General features: G+C 38.8%; 3 protein-coding genes across 16 annotated transcripts; 2 read left to right on the top strand and 1 right to left on the bottom strand.

The window, feature by feature from the left end:
- The first annotated feature begins 288 nt into the window (after positions 1-288).
- Positions 289-15,708, top strand: LOC127803385 (uncharacterized). 14 transcript variants are annotated; one of them, XM_052339567.1, is made up of 4 exons: positions 343-413; positions 1,528-1,577; positions 12,015-12,031; positions 12,538-15,708. In XM_052339567.1, exon 4 carries the CDS (start codon positions 12,548-12,550, stop codon positions 14,081-14,083), a length of 1,536 nt encoding a protein of 511 aa, XP_052195527.1. In that variant the 5' UTR covers positions 343-413; positions 1,528-1,577; positions 12,015-12,031; positions 12,538-12,547; the 3' UTR covers positions 14,084-15,708. The 14 variants fall into 14 exon arrangements, 13 of the variants coding, with proteins under 13 accessions (XP_052195526.1, XP_052195522.1, XP_052195529.1 ...); XR_008023515.1 differs by having other exon boundaries at positions 368-413; positions 1,464-1,577; positions 12,015-14,845; positions 14,947-15,708; XM_052339571.1 differs by having other exon boundaries at positions 368-413; positions 1,464-1,577; positions 12,546-15,708.
- On the top strand, positions 2,132-2,614 carry LOC127804368 (uncharacterized). Its single transcript, XM_052341226.1, has one exon. The coding sequence runs from the start codon at positions 2,132-2,134 to the stop codon at positions 2,612-2,614; it is 483 nt and encodes a 160-aa protein (XP_052197186.1).
- A 1,326-nt stretch (positions 15,709-17,034) lies between the features above and the next one.
- On the bottom strand, positions 17,035-19,562 carry LOC127803384 (protein GAMETE EXPRESSED 1). The gene is made up of 6 exons (XM_052339560.1): positions 19,022-19,562; positions 18,325-18,912; positions 18,090-18,216; positions 17,794-17,980; positions 17,545-17,692; positions 17,035-17,446 (listed from the first exon to the last, which is right to left on the bottom strand). Exons 1-6 carry the CDS (start codon positions 19,519-19,521, stop codon positions 17,176-17,178), a joined length of 1,821 nt encoding a protein of 606 aa, XP_052195520.1. The 5' UTR covers positions 19,522-19,562; the 3' UTR covers positions 17,035-17,175.
- Between the last annotated feature and the right edge of the window lie 5,484 nt (positions 19,563-25,046).

The raw sequence follows: 25,046 nt of genomic DNA, 5'->3' as shown, positions 1-25,046 counted from the left end.
ATGTTAGATAAAATTATACCTAATTAAGTTAATTTAAATTTAATTATTAATATTTAAAAAATTAAATAAAATTATAAATTTATAAAAATAATTAAATAATTAAGTCTTAAAATATTTATAAGTTGCACTGGCAATTTTCATCCTTTTCAAATATGTTACTGACCTTTTTAACTTTATATAATTCGTAACATTAAACCACTAACTTTTTATGTAAAAAAATACGGATAATTTGTTTTTTATATTATTATTGTAATTGTACCGACTTATTGGGCTAAAGATCGGATACTATAAAGACACATCCAACTCTAATTTCGATTTTCCTGCAGATTAAATCCTAGCCTCTCATCTGTCTCTCCACGAATTCACTCGCCGTTCGGCTTCACTCTCGTCATCTTCGGATCTGTTGCCTGAGGGTAAGATACGTATATATATATATCAGTCTATGATTTAGGTTTGCTATCTTTCGTTTTCTTTATTGTTTACTCAACAAAATTGAGCATGCTGTTCGTTCAAGATGATATCGAGCCATTAATTTGATTATTTTCTTCCTTATATGTTTATTGGATTTCATTTTGGTCATAGGTGCAGTTGTTATTGTAGTTGATGATTGCTGGCCAATTTTCGGGTTATTTTAATTTTGTGCGGATTCTCACTTTTTTCTTTTGATATGTGATTATTTAGACGCTCAGAAACTGTACAGGGAAAAGAACCAGAAAAGAACAAAGAAAAATGAAATAGAATTTGAACTGTAGACGTTTAGGTGTTCTGGATCCACAAGTTTGTACAACCTCTGAAAAGTGAGACTGCGAGGATTACCATGTGTCATTGAATGGATTAAAACGTATGGACATCTATTGTCTTGTCTTAGCATTCTCCCTTTAAATAATCAGATTGATATGATGTTTGCAGATTTATTTGAGCTTTCTTTGTGGTTAGATTGATCTCTCTCATTGAAGGAACTGTACTGAACTGTTCAATAATGAAAGTATTGGCAGTTGCTTGCTTCTAATGAAGTCATTTTCATTCGGTTATACTCTCTTTAGTTAAAGTTCTGACTTGTAATTTTTATCAGTTTAATGAATTGTTGTTAGCTTGTATCCTGTATATGTATTTGTAACTTGCAGATTGTCAATTCACATGCTTGGTTGCTCCCTAGAGCTGTAACATGATCCCTAGAGAAAATTCAGAGAAACAAAAAAGAATTAGCTGCAGCAATTTGGCTAATATTATTTGGAATAAAGGGATTACTTTACGCCTAGTAACTTTAGTTTAAATTAGTTTAATATCATTCTCTTTAGTGTTCCTTCATCCAAGTGTTCTCTCTCTTCTTGCATCTTGTCCTTTCAATTAGTTTCTTGTACAAAAAACTTCATGTTAATGCGCTTGTATTTTGAATAGTTATGAGTTGGCACGTTAAAGAAAATTGAGAAAGTCATACCATTTCATTTTCTTTGGCTTGGTAGACATACTGATTCTTGCTCTTGTGGTCGCTGCAATGAATTACTGATGCTGCTTTTCAAATACAAGAGCAACAAAGACACCACCACTGCAACCACTAAGCCTTAAAATTCCTTTAGGTGAGAACCTTATGCATTTGGGATGTCCTATTCTTTTCAAATATAAGGATTACCTTTTCTTTTAAAGGATTTTGTTCGCTTGATCTTAGTTCATTAGGAATTCATATGTGTACAATTAAGGTTGGAAATGAGCCAAGTTAGCTCACTAGATATTTGCAAATCGATTTGCTAACTAGTTCGATAAATTGGGTTTATTAACCAAACGAGTCGAACACAAGTTGAAAAATATGACTTGTTCAATAAATGATGTCAACAATCAGTGTCAATCAATCAGTCAATTAGAGCCAAATTGAGCCAGATTCTATCAATCAGAGCCAGATTCTATCAATCAATCAAAGCAAGAGATTGGGATTGACATCCTTTCCTTTTTCTAGAATAGGAATGTATATATTGTTGTATCTTTCTATCTTTGAGTTGTATCCTAAGTTGTATAGTTTCCAAAATAGATTTAAAAACTTTCTTGTTTAGTTTTATAGGAGTTTCCTAACTTAGCAGGAAGATTGTTTATTTATTAGCATGTAGTCCATGAAGTTGATTTCATCAGCACCAGCACAATGGAGATTCCGTTTGCTGGAAACAATGGTCGAGGCTCTGGAGGAGACTTACCAAGTCTTCAAGTGACTTACCGATTAAATGGTAAGAACTACTTGAAATGGTCTCAATTAATCTGTACGTTCCTAAAAGAGAAAGGGAAACTAAGCCATTTGGAAGGGACCAGTCCTAAAGATGGAGAACCGGTGTTCGCAGCATGGGACGAAGAGGATTCTCTAGTAATGTCATGGCTATGGAATTCCATGACCCCTGAAATTAGTGACACGATGATGTTTTTAACAACCACCAAAGAAATTTGGGAGGCGATCAAGCTTACCTACTCCAAGGTTCGAGATGCAGCTCAAATCTACGAAATCAAGACAAAAGTGGCAGCCATAGAACAAGGCACCAGATCTGTCACAGAGTATGCACATTTACTGCAAACTTTGTGGCAAGAATTGGACCATTATCAGTGCTTAAAGATGAAATGTAGTGAAGATGTGTAGCCTTACACAAGAAGTTTGTGGAGAAAGAGCGAACATATGATCTCCTAGCCAACCTAAACATGGAGTTCGATGCGATAAGGGTGCAAATCCTTGGTAAGGAGGATTTTCCTTTTTTAAATGAGATTATCTCTATTGTTCGTGCAGAAGGAAGAAGGGGTGTCATGTTGGAGACTACCTCAGTGGAGGCATCAGCCTTGGTTTCTTTGAAAACTCATGGTCAAGGTAAGGGAAGAGAGGAAAAGAAGGCTACAGATAGAGATACTCTATGGTGTACCTACTATAAGAAACCGAAGCACACCATAGAGAAGTGTTGGAAGCTTCGTGGAAAGCCTTCCAAAGGTGGATCACTAAAGAATCAAGGCTGTGTACATGGTCAACAACCATTAGCAACCAGATCAGAAGGGATCCGAACAAGGAGACACCTAGAACTTAACCGAGCAAAAATTGAAAGGTTAAAGGGTTTCTTAGAATTTCTCAAAAAAGGGACTGCAAAATGGGGGGACTACTCTCTTGCTCTCACAAGTATCTCTTCTAATTCTTTTGCTCTATATGTTTCTGGAAAAAATCATTCTACCTCTTAGATCTTAGACTCTGGAGTTATGGATCATATGACCCCTTTCTCTCATCACTTTGTTACCTATAGCCCTTGTCCTAGTTCGAGAAAAATCACCCTAGCAGATGGTTCTTTAACCACTATTGCGGGCCAAGGAGATGTTCTTCTTAATAAACATCTCTCTCTCAAAAATGTGCTCCATGTTCCTAAGTTATTCTTTAACCTAATCTCCATTCAAAAACTCATATTAAATACTAATTGCAGTGTTATTTTTTATTCAACTCACTGTGAGATATAGGAGCAGGGCACGAGGAAGAGGATTGGGCTTGCTAAGGCTAGGGATGGGTTGTTCTACCTTGAGGGACCAAGTGAACAAGATAAACAAGGGAAGATTCCTCGTGTCATGCTTGGTTGAGTCCAACAAGGATCTAATGTGGTTGCACCATTACAAATTTGGTCATCCTTCTTTTCTTACTCTTAAAATGTGTCATGTACCTAGGGTTTGGCCTGGGATTGGAATGACAATCGAAAGGAGTTGATGGAGTAGAATCAAGAACATAATACTTGAGAGGAAGAAATAGACAGAAATGAGGAAAAAAATGTAGAGAGAAATGAGGGAGAGAAGTAGAGAGAAAATGAGAGGGAGATTGTAGAGAATTGTAGAGAGAGAATTAGAATTCATTCAATCAATTCAAGCATGAGTTCTGCACTGAGACTTATTGTTGGAACTCAATGCTTGAATTCCAATTCTTGTATCCTAGCCCTCTCAATTGCTTGTTTTCACCATAAGTCTTAGTGCATCGTTAAGGCCATTAATGAATGTCAATACAAAATAAGACTCAATCAAGATTGGATGGAAATTGAGCACAACTACTTTTAATTGCTCAAACTTGACCAAGTACTCCATAACCAAGCCTTTTTGTTTCATCTTGTTGAGCTCCTCTTTGTAGCTTTCATCTTTGACCTGAATTTCTAGTTCCAAGGTTGGTGGTTCCTCTGCCTCTTGCAAGCCATAGGTCATAGGGAAGATACCATGGTTGGGCAGAATTGGATCACTTACTACTCGGGGAGGAAAATCTGGTGATAACCGAAATTGAGGTAGCGAAGACAACATGTTCAACATGATGTGGATTCGCTGGCCATGTTGCTCCATCGTCTTCTAATGGCTCTCCAATTCTCTCTGCATTCCTTCTTGAGAGGCAACTAGATCCTCCCTCATGTTTTCTCTATTAACTGCACTATCCTTTAGGTCGTGGGTCATCTCCTCCTGCATTGCCTTGGATTCCTTAGCTTCAGAATTCTGCCTCTTAAAATGATCAACAACCTTTGAAAATCGACCTTCCATAGATCGTTATTCTGTACAATCTTCCCTAATCTCTGATTCAAAAACAACCTCCAAAGTTCAGTTGCTGTTGAACAACCTCCAAATCAATTGCCGAGTCCACCTCAAATAATCTACTAGCTCTGAACAATTTCAAACAACCTGTTCTAAGCAGCTTCGAAAACTTGCCACGCAACTTTCGAACCCGACATTTCACCTTTGCAATTACTTTCGCAGTGCAACATTGAAACCAAACTTTTGTTATGCACTTACTTCTGGAAATCGCTGATCTAAACAGCTTCGATAAGCTTTTAAGAAATGGTAGGCTTCTACAGTTCACCTGAGAATTTTTGTCTCAACCGATGTCCGCCTGAGTTCCAGCCAATGAACAATCGGCTTCCCTCTGAGTTCAAGTTGAAATTCAAGCCGCCAACTCTCAATTTCGCTTACTCGCCCTTTCACATGCAGCAACCTTGATCTAAATTTCTGCTCCCAATCGCACCTACCTTCTCACCTCAATCACATGCAACAAGTTTGCCAAAATCAAAGTGATTTGACGATTGCCCCAATCACCATCCAACAATTGTTGGAGTTCACTTGAATTCGCTTATCTCTGCTTCGTTAGATCAGTTGATAAACATTGCCGGAATCACTCACATCAGTCGAGAATCAACTTGACACCACCTCTATCATAGTTGGATTTGAGAAACCGATAGCTTGTGAGTTGCCTTTAGCTTAGCTCCTTGAATTGACACTTATGAATCCGTTCGGCTTCACGTCGAACCTGATTCAGGAGCAAGAGAGGTAACACAGTTTAGCGGCTTTGATTGGCCTTCAAGAGTCGTCGAGATCTCCTGAATCAAGTTTCGAAAATCAACTATGTCTGAAGGCAGCTGCTTGTATATGTCGGAATTAAATAACAGAGAGAACCATTGAGGAACTATGGCTATGATACCAAATGTTACGACCCTAGGGTTTGGCTAGGGTTTAGGAATGGTATTTGGAAGAAATTGAGGAAGATTAGACTGAAAGAGTGTGTCATGACCCAAGGAATAATAGAAGGGCATTATTGTAATAGGGTTGCAATGAGTTGTTAGGATATTTTTACGAGTTGTTAGAAGCACATGGGTGCTGTTAGGATGTTAGAAATTAGTTAAGCAACTAGTTACTATGCCTATAAAAAGGCCAATTGTAAGAGGAGAGGGATATGTTTGAATTGACTAATGAAAATCTGATTCTCTCTCTCTACAATTCTCTCAAATCTCCCTCTTATTTTCTCTCTACTTCTCTCCCTCATTTCTCTCTACGTCCTTCCCCCCATTTCTGTTCAAATGTCCCTCTAAACTTTCTGTCCTTAATCCCAAGCCTCTCGAATCCCTTCGAATGCCAATTTCATCCCGTTATGAACCCTAGGTTCATGACAAATGGTATCAGAGCGGTCTTTCTTCGGCTGTGGTTCATGTAATTTTGGTAGTTGATTTCAACAACTCTTGTTGGAATTGATTGAGCAAAGCAGGGAGATCGTAATGGAGGTAGTCGGTTATAGAAGTGATTTCTGTGTCGAAATCTGGGTGACGCGGAAGCTGCAAAATCAATGGTGCACCAACTAATTTTCATAAACCGCAGCAGTGAGTTGCAAAGGAGATTCGAGTTTTGAAGACGCTTCGGCTTGTTTATTATTGGTTGCGAAATTCAACCAGCGAGGGTTGCACTAGAGTCAATTTACGTATTAGAGTGGTGCCGACTGAGTAACAAAAATATTAGGAGGAAGACGCAGTTCTCTCAATTCTGATTAGAGCGAGGCATGAAGTGAGGCTAGGAAGTTGGTCGAACAACAATTTAGACAGAGTTTTAGGCATCGAAGGGAAGTAGATTGGAGCGATCGGTGCCTACTGTGATCTCGTAATTGGATCCCGAGGACTTATCAATCAAGGCGAACTCAAGGAGTGCAGTGGTCCTCCAGCCCATGGTCAGTGATTGGGTGAGAAGGAGGAGTCGGTGGGAGGCGATCGTTGAATCCGCAACAATCGTGAGCAGAGTCGATTCTGGCCAACAGCAACAGAGACGGTGGCGTTGGACGTCGGGTGCAGAAGTATCGAGCTGATAGCGAGTCCGTTGGTGTTAATGCAGACGACCAGGAGACTTGCTACCAGAACAAAAGGCCAGTACAAGAGTTCTGTTGTAGTTGGCGACGCGGATGAGGAAGGTGTCGCAACCATTACCGATGATAATTGTTGTTAGGCGGTTCCTCGCAAGTAGATAGCAAACAATGCAGGGGCTTAGCTGATTGATTTGGATTGAGGAGACAAAGGTGCCAATTTCGACGAGCAAGGACGACGTGAAGTGGGAAATAGGTTTGGGTCTCGATTAAGAAGCCTAGCAGTTTCGGTATCTGATTCCAACAAAGTTCGAAGCAGCTAGGAGTGGATTTTTTAAGGCGAATTTGGATGGGTGATTCTTGGCTATGAATTTTGGCGCTCCTTTGCGGTAATTCCAATCCGACTTTATTAAGGTAGATCATAATGGAGCAGTAATTTCAGGCGGTGGATTCCAATTGAAATTCTTGACTGTGAGCAAAGGAAAACAAAGGTTCATTTTGGTTTTGAATTTTGGTTAACTTGTTTGAAGAAGAGCGGTATGTATTGGTCTTTCAAGTGTCATGCCCATGAGATGTCGACTATGGGAAACAGGGCACACATGAAACAAAAAGGGTTTCAATTGCAGTCGAATGATGTTGCATTTTCAGTGGTTAATTTTCAAGCAAGAGAGCAACCTCAATTGTAGCAAAACAGTGCTGCATTTTTAGTGGGATGTCCTACTCAGGAGGTTTTGGGAAGCAGTGCCCATATTAGACAATTAGATCCTCAATGGGAGCAAAAAAAATGTTGCATTTTCAGTTGACCAGAAGCATCAAACATGGAGAAAGAATTTTGAGAATGAGATCAACCAATGGGATAAGAGAACAAGCAGTGGGGTACATGATACGAGCAAGGAATTTAGCCTCATGATACGCGAGAAGCTACAAGAGTTTGCGATGATACTTATTAAAAAGTATCATTACAACTTTCCAGTGGAATACTTTGATGATTATCACAGAAGTTTTAACAAGGAGAAATTCCCTGGAAATGAGCAGCTGGAGGAGAAGTGCAACATCAGAAATGATATTAAAGGTGAATGGCATTATTCAAAGGGAATCTATAATGAACAGATTGATAGGGCAGCAAAGGCAAAAGGAGAATTAAAGGAACACGCCGATTCCTTTGGAAAAGAAGTTCTCGAAGGTGATGTTTTTGGGATTCTGCAACAAGAGCAGTCCAACTTTAAGGAAGAAGGTGAAGAGAAAGAAGAGGAGGAGGAAGAAGAGAGTGAGAAAAAGGAATTGGAGGATGGCACTCAATCAATTGACAGTCTCTCAAGCACTCTTACTAGCGCTAAGACACTTGGCCAGGTGTCAATTATTGAGAAATCGTTGGCTGTAATTAAAGTTGCAGCAGCTCCTAATACTAATGTTCACAAACAACCTTGGTATGAGTATCCAAGGCAAGTCTACAATCCTCCATTGCTGCGTTTTGAGGATGTTGTTGATATTTCTGCAACGAAGCATGGCTGTGGGTTGAAAGGAAAGACAATAACTGCAACTAAGGATGAAGGTCTACCATTCTTACTTGTATTGGATGGTAAAGAACTACTAATGGAGGTCACGGACACGGATAGTCTTTACGTTGGACTCCAAGTTTCAGCTACTAAGTATGTCTGTCCAAAATTTGCTGATCATGTCCATAGATTGGAGATCAAGCTTGATCGGACAGCTATTGTAGAAGGTGGGTGTATTGGATTTGAACGCTATCGGGTTGCTCCCATTGAAGTTCTAGGCTAAATTACGCCTAGGACAGATTGGACACTTAAGAATGAGGAAAAAGAAGAGGCCTAGAAGGAGAAAAAAAAAAAAATCAAATAAAGAAGGCAGGAATTGGATGAAGCAATGGCTACTTGCTGCAAGTTCTTGGGGACAAGAACTCTCTCAAAGAGGGGGGAATTGTCATGACTCAAGGAATAATAGAAGGGTATCATTGTAATAGGGTTGTAATGGTTTGTTAGAATATTTTTACAAGTTGTTAGAAGCACATGGGTGCTGTTAGGATGTTAGAAATTAGTTAAGCAACTAATTACTATGCCTATAAAAAGGCCAATTGTAGGAAGAGAGGGATATGTTTGAATTGACTAATGAAAATCTGATTCTCTCTTTCTACAATTCTCTCAAATCTCCCTCTCATTTTCTCTCTACTTCTCTCTCTCATTTCTCTCTACATTTTTCCCCCCATTTATGTCCAAATATCCCTCTAAACTTTTTGTCCTTAATCCCAAGCCTCTCGGATCCCTCCGAATGCCAATTTCAGCCCGTTATGAATCCTAGGTTCATGCCAGAGAGGAAGAGACAACAAGTATTAGAGAAGATTTATAGAGAAAGAGAGAGAAAGAATGGAAGGAAATTGAGAGAGGGAAAGTGGAATTCAATTATCATTCATAAGCATAAGCTCCCATCCTCTAACTACTATAGCTTACAATTGAAGTACTAACAACAACAATAGAAAATACAGCCAAAAGAAAAAAAAAACATATTACATGTATGACTATTATATCCTTGGGGATTCCTTAGGGTCCTGACAGCTGCTTCTTGCACGGTTTGTGGTTTCAACATCTTAGCCGCTGATCATATCTCATCATTCAAACCCTACCCCACAAGCTAGAGACAAAATACTCCTTAGTCATAAAAGGGTTTCTACTCAATATAAGGGACTTCAATTCCTCAAATCTTAATTGGTACTCTTGCACGGTACCATCCTGCTTTAACCCATTGAATTCCTCTACAATGTCCATCATTCCCCGCTCACGGAACCTCCCACATAATCCCTTGGTGAAATCATCCCAAGTATATGTCATAGACATGCAATTGTAGTGCAATTGTAATAATTGGGATTAGTTGATTGTAGGGAAGAGTAGTTTGGCAATTAGGCCTGAATTACCCCATGTAAGTGATGATCAAGTAGGCCTTAGCGCCACTCGCAGGAGCCGGATCAGTATATATACACACTGATTCCACGCCCCAAATGATCTAAGATCAATACTACAATCATTTCTCCCGCCTAATTCATTCTTTCTGTCTCTCTCTCATCTATTCCCTCTCTGTTCTTCTCTCTCAATTCCCCAATTCTCCTCAATCCGAGTAGAATTCACCCCTGTCAAAGTCCGACTCTAACAGTATAATTGTCCCTTACCTTAGACCACCCTTGAAACCACACATCTCCCACATCATTAAGGTAAGCTGATGGTAGGGTCACCCTCTAATCGTCAGCTACCTAGTGGATGCTAAACAGCTTCTCACACCTCCTTATCCACCAACGAGACTTTTGCTCCTTGAACACTGGTAATTTCAATTTTGGTACTGGAAAACCAGCTTGGTGCAGGGGGAATTTGAGTGTCTTGCCTCCTTTCCACTTGATTCTCTCCCACCACTATTGGGTTTCCCTCCAATTCAGATGATCCCGCATTGCGGGTGTTGTTTCCAATCCCTGGTAAGATTGGATCCAACCTATCTCTTAAGGGGAAAATCAGGAGATATCCTTACCTGATTCTGGCTTGAGAACATGTGCATGAACTGTTGTAATTGATCACGCAACAAAATCCCCTACTCTTGCATCTCTTCCCTTGTTTGCGCATGTCCGTGTGCAATCTCTCTTCCATCGTCTCCAATTTTTGACCTACCGCCAACTCCATCCCTCCTTCTATTGAATCCACTCTATTTTGCATCTCTGTCAATGAAATTGACATCTGCTGTAGCTGAGTCTCCATGTGCTTCATCCGGGCATCGTCTGTCACAACCCAAGGGTTGACATGTAATTAGATGGTTATTAGAAGGGTCTGGCAGGCTATTGTAGGCTGTTATAACTGTAATAACCCACTTGGCATGGCAGCCTAGTTGGCACATGGCCACTTGGAGATTCTAGATAGTTAGTTAGAAGGAGCCTCTATTGTAACCAACTCCTATAAATAAGAAGCTGCTCATGAGGATGGGGATATGTAAAGATTATTCCACATGTCCTTTCCCTCCCATTCGATCTCAATTCTCTCACTCTACCTCATTCTTTCTCTCTCCCTCTTGCTCATATCTCCTTTCCTGCCATTATTCTTTCCTAAAATCCTAGAAACACAACCAGATCAGTATATATACACACTGATTCCACGCCCCAAACGATCGAAGATCAATACTACAATCATTTCTCTCGCCTAATTCATTCTTTCTCTCTCTCTCATCTATTCCCTCTCTGTTCTTCTCTCTCAATTCCCCAATTCTCCCCAATCTGAGTAGAATTCACCCCTGTCAGAGTCCGACTCTAACAGTATAATTGTCCCTTACCTTAGACCACCCTTGAAACCACACATCTCCCACATCATTAAGGTAAGTTGATGGTAGGGTCACCCTCTGATCGTCAGCTACCTAGTGGATGCTAAACAGCTTCTCAAACCTCCTTATCCACCAACGAGACTTTTGCTCCTTGAACACTGGTAATTTCAATTTTGGTACTGGAAAACCAGCTTGGTGCAGGGGGAATTTGAGTGTCTTGCCTCCTTTCCACTTGATTCTCTCCCACCACTGTTGGGTTTCCCTCCAATTCAGATGATCCCGCATTGCGGGTGTTGTTTCCAATCCCTGGTAAGATTGGATCCAACCTATCTCTAAGGGGAAAATCAGGAGATATCCTTACCTGATTCTGGCTAGAGAACATGTGCATGAACTGTTGTAATTGATCACGCAACAAAATCCCCTGTTCTTGCATCTCTTCCCTTGTTTGCGCATGTCCGTGTGCAATCTCTCTTCCATCGTCTCCAATTTTTGACCTACCGCCAACTCCATCCTTCCTTTTATTGAATCCACTCTATTCTGCATCTCCGTCAATGAAATTGACATCTACTGAAGCTGAGTCTCCAGTGCATCATCCGGGTATCGTCAACCATGTCTGATTGCCCTTCACAATTCACCGGCCAGGACTTTGTTTTGATACCAATTTGTCAAATCAGGGATCTGACAATGGAAATTCTTAGTTGCTGTGAATTGATCGAACGGGAGAATTGGGAATTTAGGGGGAGAATTGAGAGAAAAATGAGAGATAAAAGGGAACGAGAATTGAAGAGGGAAACTGATTTCCTTACTTCATGCATCATGTGGGTTTAGGCATGGATTAGTATTATTTATACTGATCTGGAGCCTAGTTTGGGTGCCAAAACGGTTACCCAATTTGCCCACTTGGCCTTACAACTTGTCAATCAGACATGCTGCAACACTCCTCCAGCTATGCCAAACACAGTTTATTTTTTTACAAGGCCTAACAGCCACTATGCAAAGGCTTAACAGCCTGCTAACGTGACATCTCCATTAGGTTTTTTGGTTGTCACATGCTCTCTTATTTTATCTATTCTCTCTCTCTCTCTGTGTAGCAATTTTGACGAAATCTGTGTTCTTTTTTCAGGTTGCTTGCAATTCCAGGTACATCTGTGATTGAGGATTTGATTTTGGGGTTAGATTGTCCCTTCTATCAGGTTTATCTGTTTTAGTTTCGAATTGGGTGGTGGTGGGAGGTTCTGACTTTGTCTCAGTTTTAAGGAATGGGGGTTTTGTTTTTGCTTCGTGTTCATTCGCTTCTCTTTGGTCGATTGAGTTTAATTCCGTGGGGTTTTGTTTTCTCTCTTGTTCTTGATGTTTTTGGTCTTGATGAATTTGGGGAGTTTTCCAATTTGGGCTAAGTTTTAAAGAATGGGGGTTTTGACTTTTGATTTGGGTTCCTTTATATTTTTTAGTGGTTCAAGTTTCCTCCTTTGGGATTTTGTTATTTTTCCTGTTCTTGATGTTCTGGTCTTGATCAATTCTGCTACATAACGTTTAGCTTGTACTAATGAAATTTAACTTCTTGATATCACTCATGTCTACATTACTCCTTATTCCATTATAATAAAACCGATGTTCATTTTCTTACTTTCTTCTTGCACGCTTAGCTTAACAGCCATGGCAGAGGAAGCAGGTATGTTTGTGGTTCATCAAACCATTGGAAGTGTTCTATGTTGCAAGTGTGGTATCCCAATGGCGCCAAATGCTGCTAATATGTGCGTGAAGTGCTTGCGCTCTGAAGTTGACATCACAGAAGGTTTGCAGAAGCATGTCATTGTCATCCATTGCCCTGAGTGTGATAGGTACTTGCAGCCCCCAAGAACATGGATTAAAGCCCAACTGGAATCGAAGGAGCTCTTGACTTTTTGCGTGAAGAGATTGAAGAATTTGAATAAAGTTAGGTTGGTACATGCTGAGTTTATATGGACTGAACCTCACTCCAAGAGGATTAAAGTCAAGCTGAGAGTTCAGAAAGAGGTACTCAATGGAGCTGTTCTGGAACAAGCTTATACTGTTGAGTATGTTGTGCAAGAACAAATGTGTGAATCTTGCTCTAGGGTTCAAGCAAACCCTGATCAATGGGTGGCTGCTGTGCAACTGCGGCAGCATGTTTCTCACAGGCGAACATTCTTCTACTTGGAGCAGCTTATTCTTAGGCATGATGCTGTAGCGCAAGCTTTAAGAATTAAGCAGATGGATCATGGAATTGATTTCTATTTTGGTAATCGCAGTCATGCTGTTAAGTTTGTGGAGTTTCTGGCCAAGGTTGCCCCCGTTAGGAGTCGTCATGACAAACAACTTGTCTCACATGACCTCAAGAGCAATAATTACAACTACAAATATACTTTCTCTGTTGAAATCTGCCCAATTTGCCGTGAAGATCTTATATGTCTCCCGCCAAAAGTTGCTGTGAGTTTGGGAAATCTCGGTCCACTTGTTATATGCACCAAAGTGAGTAACAGCATTGCTTTACTAGACCCCTTTACCCTGAGACATTGTTTTTTGGATCCTGATCAATATTGGAGGGCATCTTTTAAGTCTCTACTTTCTAGTAGGCAACTAGTTGAATATATTATATTGGATTTGGAGATTGTTTCTTCTGAAGTTAATATTGGTGGGTCAAAGTATACTTTGGCTGATGCCCAAGTTGCTCGTGTATCTGATTTTGGAAAAAATGACACAATTTTCTCTATAAGAACACATTTGGGCCATCTTTTAAATCCTGGTGATTATGCTCTTGGTTATGACCTGTATGGAGCTAACAGTAATGATATTGAGCTAGATAAGTATAAAGGTCTTGTCCTTCCAGATGCAATTTTAATTAAAAAGAGCTATGAAGAGAAGCGTCAAAGGAGGCGTGGGAAGCCTCGTTCATGGAAGCTTAAATCTCTCAACATGGAAGTTGATGATAATGTTAGAGCTAGGGTTGAGGAGGATAAGAGAAATTCTGAGTACGAGCAGTTCTTGAGAGATTTAGAAGAGAATCCTGATATGAGGTTTAATATGTCATTATACCGGAACAAAGAATACCAGCCATCAGAATTGGCTTCAGTGACTGATGGGGAAGACTTTCCTTCTGTACCTTTAGACGAGTTGTTTGCTGATCTTGATCTAAGTGAAGAGGAAGATGGGGGAGATAGCATGAGGGAGTAAATTGAATCCGTTTTTTTCTGCATCCAATCAAGATTTTGGGTATTTTGGCAGCTCGTCTTTCAGTTTTCTAAATTTTAAAGCACCGTGACTGGAATATTGTTTTCTCCCAGGCTTTGGCATTGTTGGTATATGGTACGGTCTGCATTAACGCTATTTGGAGACATGAACAACGTCTAAAGAGCCGAAATGGAGTTCTTCAAAAGTTTGGTTTGATAGTGCTGTAGATGGTCGTAGGCCCCCTGTTTGATGTTTCACGCTTTTTCTTAAGTTATAAATGGTTTGTAATGAGTCAATAATTTGATAATAAACCTTTATATCATCCTTTGACAGTCGCTTGGACTATTCTTAGATAAGTTGTACATATGTATGTTGTTTTATACCGAGCCACGTCTACTGAATTAGGAACTTGTATTTGCAACTCTTGTTGCTTATTAAGCAATGGGCAATGGAATTGATGCCCTCAAAATCTGCATCATCTGAACTGGATCTCCTTCACCACTCTCCTTAACGCCTGTATCACCGGAAAATCCCTGGAACATAGCCAGAGATATACCTTCAACTCCTCTCAAGAGATGAAGGGGCTCGGAATCTTCGTAACACAACCCCACCTCGAAAAGCAAGCTGATCACACTCTACTCCCCTCTTTGGTCAGCTCGGCAAGGCTCGCTGCATTTTTTACGATGATCTGCAGGTCGTGAATTCCTGAGTCTGTCTGGGTGGCAATGGCAATTGGGTATTCAAGATATGGGCTTTCTAGAGAAGGTCTACTTCTCTACTGTGACATGGCACGCCAAGTCGATCAACTGGGAAATTTTGCATTTTTAGTGGCTCTAAAGTTGTGCGCCTAATTATTTCAATTGCAGGTTGGAAGAGCGGTTCGTGCCCAGATTGTTAAGTCCAAGGAAGATCTGGATCAGGTTGTGTACAATGCTGTTCTTAGGTTGTTTGCCGAGCGTGGGCGTTTTAATGGGGTACTCCATGTGTTTGAAGAAATGCATGGCAACTTGCTGATTGCGGGCTTTGTGCGGCGAGATCAACTATTTGAGGCTTTGGATGCTTTTAGGAGGATGCAAGGAGAGGGAGTGGGATTTAGCTGGGCTACCCTCCCTACAATGTTGCCAGTCTGTCTGTGCTAAAGTGACCGCACTTTATGGTGGGAAGGAGATACATTCGAGGATGGTCAAATCAGCTAGAATACGAGATGTACTGGTGCTAACCTCACTAATGGACACGTATGCAAAATGTGGAGTATAGCGGGAGAGTATTTGATGGAATGCCTCGTGAAGATTTAACGTCGTGGAATACGGGGCTCACAGGATATGCTATAAACAGGCATATGAAAGAAGCCATGGAATTGTTTGGTGAGATGCTGTGGTCTGGCTTCTGTCCGGATTGGGTCACAGTCATTGCCTTGTTGATAACAACCAACTGCGGCATTCCCACAACCCGAGCAAGTCATCAGGGGAGCAGACAACTATAGATGAAGTCATGAGGAGCAAGAGGCCAAGGAAGAGGCTGGCAAGGCTGCTAGATTTACTCTTAAATGAACAGAGAGGAGTGGCATGAGATTGTAACTAACTGTTACTCTGTTATAAGGCAAATAATAAAAATGCACGTGGTGCACATGAGAGGTGGAGTGGGACACCCATTCTGTTAGGAGAAGAGTAAAAATAGGTAGTCACGTGTTTCTGGAAAATGGACACTCTAGGAATTGAACGGATGGAACAACCTTTCTCTCTTCTTATTGTCAGATCGCTGAATCTAAGGGGTATTTGAGGGGAAATCTTCCAAAAACTAACGGAAATTGAGAGGAAGGAAGAAAGAGAGAGAAAAGAGAGAAAGGGAGAAAGAAGAAGATACGAGAAAGGAGAAAGAGGGAGAGAGAGAGAGAGAGGAAGAGAAGAAGATTTGAAAGAAATGGAGAAAACATTCAAGTTTATTTCATTCATGAGAAATTCATTTATGCTGTGGATCAATATATAGACTCACAGTCACTATATTATTATGTGCAGTACAATAAATTTGTAACTGTCTCAGTTACAAGACAAAAAGAAAAAAAAATAAAATGATAAAGTATTCATAATAGAAAATAAAAGATAAAATTACAATAACTAGTCTTGGCACCTAACACTTATTTTTATAATCTCCTTCGTTTGACAGGATGGACGATGAGTTTTGTACTTCTCCATGTTTAGAGGATTATGCTTGTTTGGTAGATATGTTGGGCAGAGGAGGGAGGATGATCAAGGAGGCGTTGGAAGTGGTAAAAAAACATGCCAGTAAAGTCTAGTGTGGGGGGTTCATTACCCAAGTCATGCCGGCTTTATGGCAATGTTTCTCTAGCAGAGGCTATTGCAAAGCATTTGTTTGAGCTTGAACCAAAAAATCCTGGGAGTTGTGTGATGCTATTAAGGAGGAGGCTTGATGCAATTGGATACATATAAGAAACAGATTTCATACTTTTATGGCCGGTGGAGGTTTTGAACTTCATAGTTCAAATGAATATCAGAAGTTGAGTGAATCGATTAAAGCTATGAAAGAAGTTGGTTATGTCCCAGATACCAGAGTTGCGATCCTCAATGAAGACGCTGTGGGTCTGTGCTGCGTCTGTGGGCACAGCGAATGACTTGCTAGTTGCTACTATGTATGGACTGATTTCATACTTGATCAGGAATGCCAATTAGGAGCACAAAGAATCTTCGAGTTTGTGTGGACTTGTCACTCCTGGGTAAAGATTGTATCAAATGCCACAGCCCACAGGAAGAGTGATTGTTTTGAGGGACACAAATCGCTTCCACCATTTGGACAAAGGAATGTGCTCTAGCAAGGATTATCGGCGATTACATCATTATGGTACTGTTTGATTCTTCTATTCTTTAGTCAATGATTGCATTCTCGATGAGTAAAGTTAAAAATTGGCATTGTCATACGTAAATGATGATAAATAAATATTTAAAAATATAAGGTATTGTCATATATAAGCAGAAAGTGTTTAATTACACCCAGCAGAAATGCTGAATCACCAGTGTATGCAACTGTGAGTAATAAAGAGATTCAATATGTATATGCAACTGGTGAGAATTTCTGTATAACTATGAATTATGACGACGACGGAGATTGTATCTTTTAGTTGTTGAAGTGGTTGGAACTGAGTTCTCTCCAACTTCCTCTTGAAGTAAGTAGTCAGGATCTTCAAGATTATCTACATCCTCTGGTAACTCTGTCTCAACCCATGAAGGCCAGTTTATATCACTTCCAGCATCCCATGATAGTTCTTCGTATTTTGCTCGTTTACCGTTAAACACCTCAATGAGGTCCTCGGTTATTTTCAGTAGCAGCTGGTGATTTAACAATTCTATGTCCCTGCATAGTAGTAGTATTCAAGCCATAGTTTTGAGGATGGATCTATTGATGCATTTTCTAGACTGAAACTATAAATGACCACATCCATGCTTTCATACCTGAATGTACAGACGGCATATAGAAGCTGGATTGCTGCAATTAGTGCAAAGAGCGATCTAACTAGACTCAGTACCCAAGCCTGCTGCTCAATATTACTCGGTCCATGCCGCAGTATAACAAATTCAATCAAGAATGTGGCACAAAGCCCTGAAAATGGAAAGCAGAGAACAACTCAACAACCTGAACCATGAAAACATGAAAAACCCTTGACCGTGGATATATGGCAGCAAAAGATGATGGGGGCATACCTATGTAAAGCCTGGGTCTCACAGCGTAGGTCTGCTTTGTGCTTGTGAACAAGTACAGGACAAAGATTAGCATCGAGTAAATGATGAACATTTTAACTAACCGGGACTCAAGCAGCATCGCGTTGTGCAAGGCAAAGAGTTTGTCTAGAGCAACGAACATGCTTGCTTGCTTTGATTCAAAAGCTTCCTGTAAGTAGAGGTTGCAAGGGAAAGAACCATGTTTGTAAGTAACTAAATTGCGATAGTAACGTTAAGTACTTGAATTGAAGATGATGCACGAATTTAGAAACACGAACCTGAGCTGCCAATATTGTCCTTGAATTTTCAACTAAATGATCATGAGCTTGTTGAAGCAGCTGTTGTCGCTGGAGAAGCTCATCTTGTTGCTTATCCCCTAGTTCAGCTAACTTTTGTAAGGTACCCCTGATAACAAATGCACGAGTAAATGACAAGATATGCATGCAGACCCTCCTTTTAATCTTAGTTTTATAGAAATAGATATGCTGATGGTATTGCTTCTTTCTTCGTTACCTGCTCTCTTCAAGTGCCTGGGACTGAAATGTAGTTAAAAACTGAAGGCCTTCGATGGCCACGGATTGCCCATCTAGAAGCGTCTTCTGCTTATCCAGGGAGATGCCTGCCATATCGCCAATATCATCAGCTTTACTCTGCAGGGTATTCATTTTTGAAGCCATTGCATCCCCAACTCTGCCAATTTCCTTCTCTATTTCAGCCGCTTCATTCTTCAGTTTACTTACCTCTCCAACCACATTACGGTAAGATTCATGTAGCGTCGCCATTGATTCTTCCAACTTGTGCTTCATTTGTGATTGGCTTTCTTGCAGTTCCGACTGAGAACCTGCAATCTCCTTGGTTTGTTTATGAACTGCTTCTGCATGCCTCAGAGCAGCATTAACACAATCTTCAACATTCTTAGTAATTTCTGCCATTTGTTGTGTCTGAATATCAATGGAAGCCAAGGAATCGTGTATGTGCTGAGAATCTTGCAACAAATCCTCTGCTCTCTCTTCTATCTTCTCCAATTTGTCTTCAGCAAACTCTGCAGACTTCTTTAGCTCATTCACCAGCCTCTCAGTTTGGCGCTTGAATGCATCAGTCCTGAAACAAACACCATATATATATATATGAAATCAAAATTCAAATCACCCTGAACACAAATACAATCAACTCAGACTTAATTACAAATTGAAAAGTTCATGAACTCAACTGTAACTGGTGACAGATAGAGTTGGTCTCAAGATAGAACTCAAGATAGATCCTATGAGCATCCTGGTCCAATTTTGTAAGGCACTTCACCATTCTAGTTTTCGTGTCACAGTAAGGGAAAGGTGGCCTGCCGGAGTCTTTCTGGAAGCAGTTGCTGAGATGCCAGGCAAGCCTCGAGCGCTTCTCTTCGCCGGCCAGAATATCTGAACACCCGGCAAAGAGATTCTCATAGGCGTTTTGCCAACAGGAAGATGATGAGGCTGCAGCCATCTTCTTCCTGGCGTTCTCAACAAGCTGGACTCCCTTCCGGTTGCTCATAGCCTCCATGGAGAATTCGGAAACTGCATCCCGTGAGATCGCTTCATTGTTCCAAGGGTTTCCGGCTGCAGGAGTCTCTTTGGAAGAGAAGAACCATCCCCATGAAGTCTGTGGAAACAAGAGAAAACACACAAGGACGAGAAAAAGAAACTCTTGTCTTTGATCAACCATCCGCCTTCTCATGAAGAGCAGAAATAACAAGAAACCTGCAGGTATTTGAGGGTGATATATATATATATATATAGTCAATTTATTTATGCAGAGAGAGAGAGAGAAAGAGAGAGAGACTTGGCGAGCAAGAAAAGAAACTGGAAAGTTACAACCTGAGGAGGACGTATTTGGAAACATTCGTTAGATCATGAGAAGGGGGGGAGACGAGAATAAACTAATAAAGATTGTTGTTTCTCAGATGCCAAAAGATACAAATTAAGACATGATGTTGTATTCGGCAATTGAAGTTCCAATATTGGCCTTGACAGTTTGACTAGTAGAAAAGGCCAATGGGCGCGGGGGGTTTACAGGGTGATGATTCGGTCATTATAGTAGTTTTCCATGCTATTATTATTTGAACCTCATAATTATATGGCCATAATAACAATAATAATAATAATGGCAACTTACGCAATACAGAGCGTACATGCATGCAGGATGATGGCTCTTCCATTCAAATGGGGCAATCCTACAAACTTCTTTTCCCTTTATAGCACCAGGGTACGTAAAAATAACCCGACTTTTCTCTATTCCCCAAAAAGAAATGCAGAGTGATCAAATGGACAAATTGTGTTCCTACCTTTTGGAGACAGAGACAGAGAGAGGATGCCTGCCTGGGTAAGTAAGTATATATATGTGGTTGATGGGATGATTCTCGACTGTATTGTGTTGTGGCAGTGGCAGAGAAACCTGGAGCAGTTGTGTAGGGAATGTGTTAATTTACAGATATATATTAGGAGGCAGCAAAGAAAAGAAAAGAAAAGAAAAGCCGTAAACGATGGATGGATTCGATTGGATTTGGATGCATATCCAAAGAGTCGGAAGGAACTCTCCAGTTTCGGATTTTTGAAATTCCAATTGGGTACCCATTCATGAATCGGTGCCTGCGCGCTGACTCATCACCTTTTCTCATGCTGTTAGTGTTAATAATTTATATATATATATATATATATATAGCTTCAAGTGTTAAGTAAGTTACGAATATACACACACAAAAATGTTATGTTATTTGTGTTGGGTAAAATAATATTTGTCGGGATGGAAGCCACACACTCAGTTGCATCGGGTAATAGTTTATATATACATTTATATAGCCTTTCAGATTTTTATTTATATGTATTTTATTTTTTGGTTAATACACTTTAAAATATAGTATATTTTTAAATTAAAGTTAATTTTAACTATTTGTAATTTAAAAACCGTCAAATAAGTCATTGTAACCTTTTTGATGGGATCATATTAGCAATTATGATAGATATCTTCTCTTCTTAATATATATTTTAATTATATTCACAACACAAATTTTATTTTCAATCAAAATAATTACACATAATCCCAAACGTGACCCACATAGTTACAGTTTGTGTCTTCTTAAATATAGTGACTTGTTTGATATTTTGTTTATATATTAATAGGTGCAATAAATATATTTTATTTTCAAATAATACGTATGAAGAATTAAAATCTGTTCTAAAAAGTTAAGAAACATAATATGATACGTCCATCAAATGTTTCAAACGATGTCTTAAAAGTTTGGAAACTTTTCTCTAAGTGTCAATCGTACAAATCAAAATTATTTGTAAATATATATAAGTATTTTTATCTGTGTTAGATTTGAAATTTTCAAACTTTAAAGTCAAAACATTGTATAATAATAATGTCTTTTAAATCGTACCTATTGTTGAGTAATAGTTGTTGTCTATTTCAAACAAACTAATTTCAAATCAAAAGTTTAAACTTTGAAAGAAGTACATTTGATAAAAGATTCATTGAAGTATTCTTACAAGAAACAACAAAAAGCACAAAAAAGACTCACAAACTCAACGAGATATATTATAAATTTTTTTTCAAAGGATTCACTAGAAGGCTTTTTATTAATTTATTTTGACATTAATCTAAGAAAGTAAGATTTATCTTTTGAGCTTGTGATAAATATTTTTGTATTTAAAACATACTCAAGTGTATCGCTTATTTGTTTAAAAAAATTACTTGATGTTGTTGTAACAAAGGTTTTGGGACGAATTCATTTTTGGTTGTCTTAAGAGTAAAAATACATTCAAAACAAAAATTTGAAAGAAATAGAATAGGAGTTGAATCATTATAAATTCTTGTTTTTATTTGCTTGAATTTTTATTTTCTTACATATCTCAAGCTTAAATTGTCATATAATTTCAAAAAAATCAATTTTCTAAGCATATATAAGGCCGATTTTGTTCTTTTTCACCACAATACACTAAATAAAATTGTTATGTTACTCGCGTTGAATAATATAATATTTGTCCGACAAGTGTAAAATCAAAAGAAGAGTGCTCCCATCTCCTATAAAAATAGAAGAAGAGTGTAAGTCTCATTCTTCGCACGCACATACTCTTTTGTATATCCATATCTAATAAATTTGGTACCCATGGGAGAACATTCTTCATGTACTAAAATCAATTATTTTTCAAGCTACAAGACTCGAAACTCCAAAAACAAAACCCATACAAGTTTCCAATTTGGTTGTTAAAAGTTTCTAAACATTAATATAGTTTCGAAGCAATATATAACTAAAGTTTTCAAACACTTTGCACGCATAGTTTCAAAACTGTGGTCCCAAATCATTACGCAATGAGAAGTGTGAAATTTTTATGAATTTTCCAATTTGCCCTCCTCTTGTGGAATGATTCTACTCTTAACAAGTAGTAGTATTAAAGCTCTAACAATTGTAAAACCCTATCATCATCAATACACACGTGTTCAATCCCATTGATGGGGTTCAGGATCCCACAGTGACCCCAATGCCAATGATGCTGGGACCATATATATGACTTAATGAATGCTAGTTTGGAAGAGAGAGAGAGAGAGAGAAGGGTGAAATTGAGAATATGACAATTAATTAGAGAGAGATGAATCGCAACTAATGAGGAATAACATCGAGGAAAATGATGATGGCCACTAGGAAGAAGATAATGGTGATGCTGACGCTAAGGAAGACCATTCTTTGCCAAATAAGACAAAGGAAAGTAGAGATGATAGAATAAAAAATATATTGAAATTAGTTTAGTAACTTTTGAATTTAATCATTATCTTACGTGAAGATCAAAGATTTAATCTGTGATTTATATTTCTTAACATAAATAAAATCACGAGCACCAAGGGAGGGATTACCCCAACAGAAAAAAAGATAGGGATTAAGGAGCCTTATTGAAAAATTTAAGTTTGAGATAATTTTATTTTAGTTAAATAATAATTTTTTAATATAATTTATAAGAAATAAAATAATACAAGATAAATTTCATACGACTTCTTTATGATTTGACTAAATTGTACCAACCAACTTTGTGTTTTTAAAAATATTATAAACTTTTCTTGAGTTCTATGAATTTACTATTTTGCCCTAATTATTAAATTATTTTTTTTCTTATTTTTCTTCCCTCCTCCTCCCGTGACCTTTGAAGGAACCCACAATTCTTTAAACCAAAAAATTTCAACAAGTTCTAGGTCATTTGAACCCAAACGAACCCACCACATTTGGGTTCGACAAACCCAAATTCCTAAAATATGGATTCAGTAAGGTTTGCTTGAACCCAAATTTGAAGCATGTTTGAAAGGTTTGAAGTAGATGGCTGGCCATATGGCCACATATAATTTTTTTTAACTTTTTTTGTTTTTCTATAATAATAGTGGAGAGATGGACATTTTGAAAATTAAAAAAAAATTATTAGGCATTTATTAATGGCATGAGATTAAGTGATGCATTTATAAAACTCAAAAGGAGTTTTGATCCATTTTTAAAAATAATAAATCTATTTGAATAGAATCTATTCATATAGAATTGTCTTTTTTGTTATTTTAATTATTGATGTCGGGATAATTATGTCATTTAGCATTTTATTTACCAATAATACTCTTTTCAGTCAGAACTTTTTGAATTTTTTATAAGGTTAAAATTATCTTTTTATTTTATTAAATAATATAAAATAAATATTAAATAGCTTTCTATTTGGATAGATTCTAGCCATTTAACAAAATCCTTTTAAAAAATAAGGATGATTGATGCTACTTAATTAAACCTTTGGAGTAGTTTGTGAAATTTATCTAAAAATAAGCGGCGAATACCCTCAACCTTTAACAAAACGTTACAGTTATCCCCTGCCATTAATTAGCCATCCAAAACCCTAATGGTCTCCATTATGGTTTTTGGGACCGACCATCACGTGCCACCTCTGCGATTGGACTTTAGGAATTGAACCTCGGATTTGGTGATGTCAAACTTCTGTGGTAGAACCTGCAACACAACGGAGTGGTGGGGCTAGGGTCCCCCGGAGTGGACTCCGATGCTCAAATCAGTAGAATAAATGCAAGTAGTAATAAATGTGAGGGCTGTAGAGCTTGGTCATACCTGGTGAGGATCTCTACTTTTTATAGGAGAACCCGTTATGGGGTACCTAAGATAAAATCTGAGATGAGCGGGCACGACTCCCAAGGACCCGGTCAAGTTGGAACGGGTCTTGCGATTCAATCCGAATTTTTTGGGCTCTGCTCTGGATTGTTGACTTGCCATTGTCAGTCTCTCAGGCGATCCACGTGGAGAGCGAGACTATTAGTGCGTAGGGGCATTCTAATAATTTTAGGTAATGCCACATCAATTGCCCCCCACTCCTTAAGCTGAGCTGAGAATCACGCTGGGTCGAGGAATAATTTAATTTCTGAGACTATTCAACTGTAGATTTTTCTCAAGATGTACAAGAGTATTTTTAAATATGAGACAACTAAGCCCCAAACTCTTAAGGTTAGTTTTTTCCTCTCTTCTTTTTTTTTTTTTTTTTTTGGCTTTTTCTATTTATATTATTTTGACTGTTTATCTATTTTTACCGTTTGATAATTTATTTATTTATTTATTTAATATATATAAATACATATATGTAGATACATATGGGTCGGCCATGGGCCCCTGCCCCTTACCTTTCCTTTTTCTAATTTATTTCCTACTTTTTATTTTTTATTTTTTTATTTAGTATATATATATTTTTTGTTAATAGCAATAAAGAAAAACCCTAACTCGACTAACCTATTTCTTTGAGATTTTTTATCGCAAGTGTGGCTTGAGATTTCCCAAGGTAGATCGAGCCTATTGAGCTCCATTTGGTTTGTGTCCAGTTGTGGTTTTTCTTCCCTGACCTTCTACATTCCTTTAATTCGAGAACGGCTCAAGGCTCTTGACCTTTGGATTTTAGCTACTTCTGTGAGGGTGTTGATTTCCTTCCAGCCACTAGTCCACCTTCATCTTGGGGACAGCCTAGGGCTCTTGACCCTTGGATTGTCGCCACTCCCACGCGAATGAGGGTGTTGAGTTTCTTCCGGTCATTAGTCCATCTTTGACTTATGGACGACCTAGGGCACTTGACCCTTGAATTTTCGTCACTCCCTCACCGAGGAGGGTGTTGAGTTTTTTCCGGCCATTAGTCCACCTTCGTCTTGGGGACGGCCTAGGGCTCTTGACCCTTGGATTGTCGCCA

Source organism: Diospyros lotus, chromosome 6 (assembly GCF_014633365.1).
Source record: "Diospyros lotus cultivar Yz01 chromosome 6, ASM1463336v1, whole genome shotgun sequence".
Classification (NCBI taxonomy): domain Eukaryota; kingdom Viridiplantae; phylum Streptophyta; class Magnoliopsida; order Ericales; family Ebenaceae; genus Diospyros; species Diospyros lotus.
Note: the sequence above shows the minus strand (reverse complement) of the source record. Positions and strands in the feature narration are given on the sequence as shown.

Excerpts from the sequence above, each read along its gene's own strand:
- LOC127804368 (XM_052341226.1), top strand. The coding sequence starts at position 2,132 with ATGGAGATTCCGTTTGCTGGAAACAATGGTCGAGGCTCTGGAGGAGAC.
- LOC127803384 (XM_052339560.1), bottom strand. The coding sequence starts at position 19,521 with ATGAGAAGGCGGATGGTTGATCAAAGACAAGAGTTTCTTTTTCTCGTC. Across the intron at positions 18,913-19,021 it reads TCTATCTGTCACCAGTTACA|GACTGATGCATTCAAGCGCC; the intron begins GTTGAGTTCATG and ends TGTTTGTTTCAG. Across the intron at positions 17,447-17,544 it reads TATGCCGTCTGTACATTCAG|GGACATAGAATTGTTAAATC; the intron begins GTATGAAAGCAT and ends ACTACTATGCAG.
- LOC127803385 (XM_052339562.1), top strand. The coding sequence starts at position 12,503 with ATGTTCATTTTCTTACTTTCTTCTTGCACGCTTAGCTTAACAGCCATG.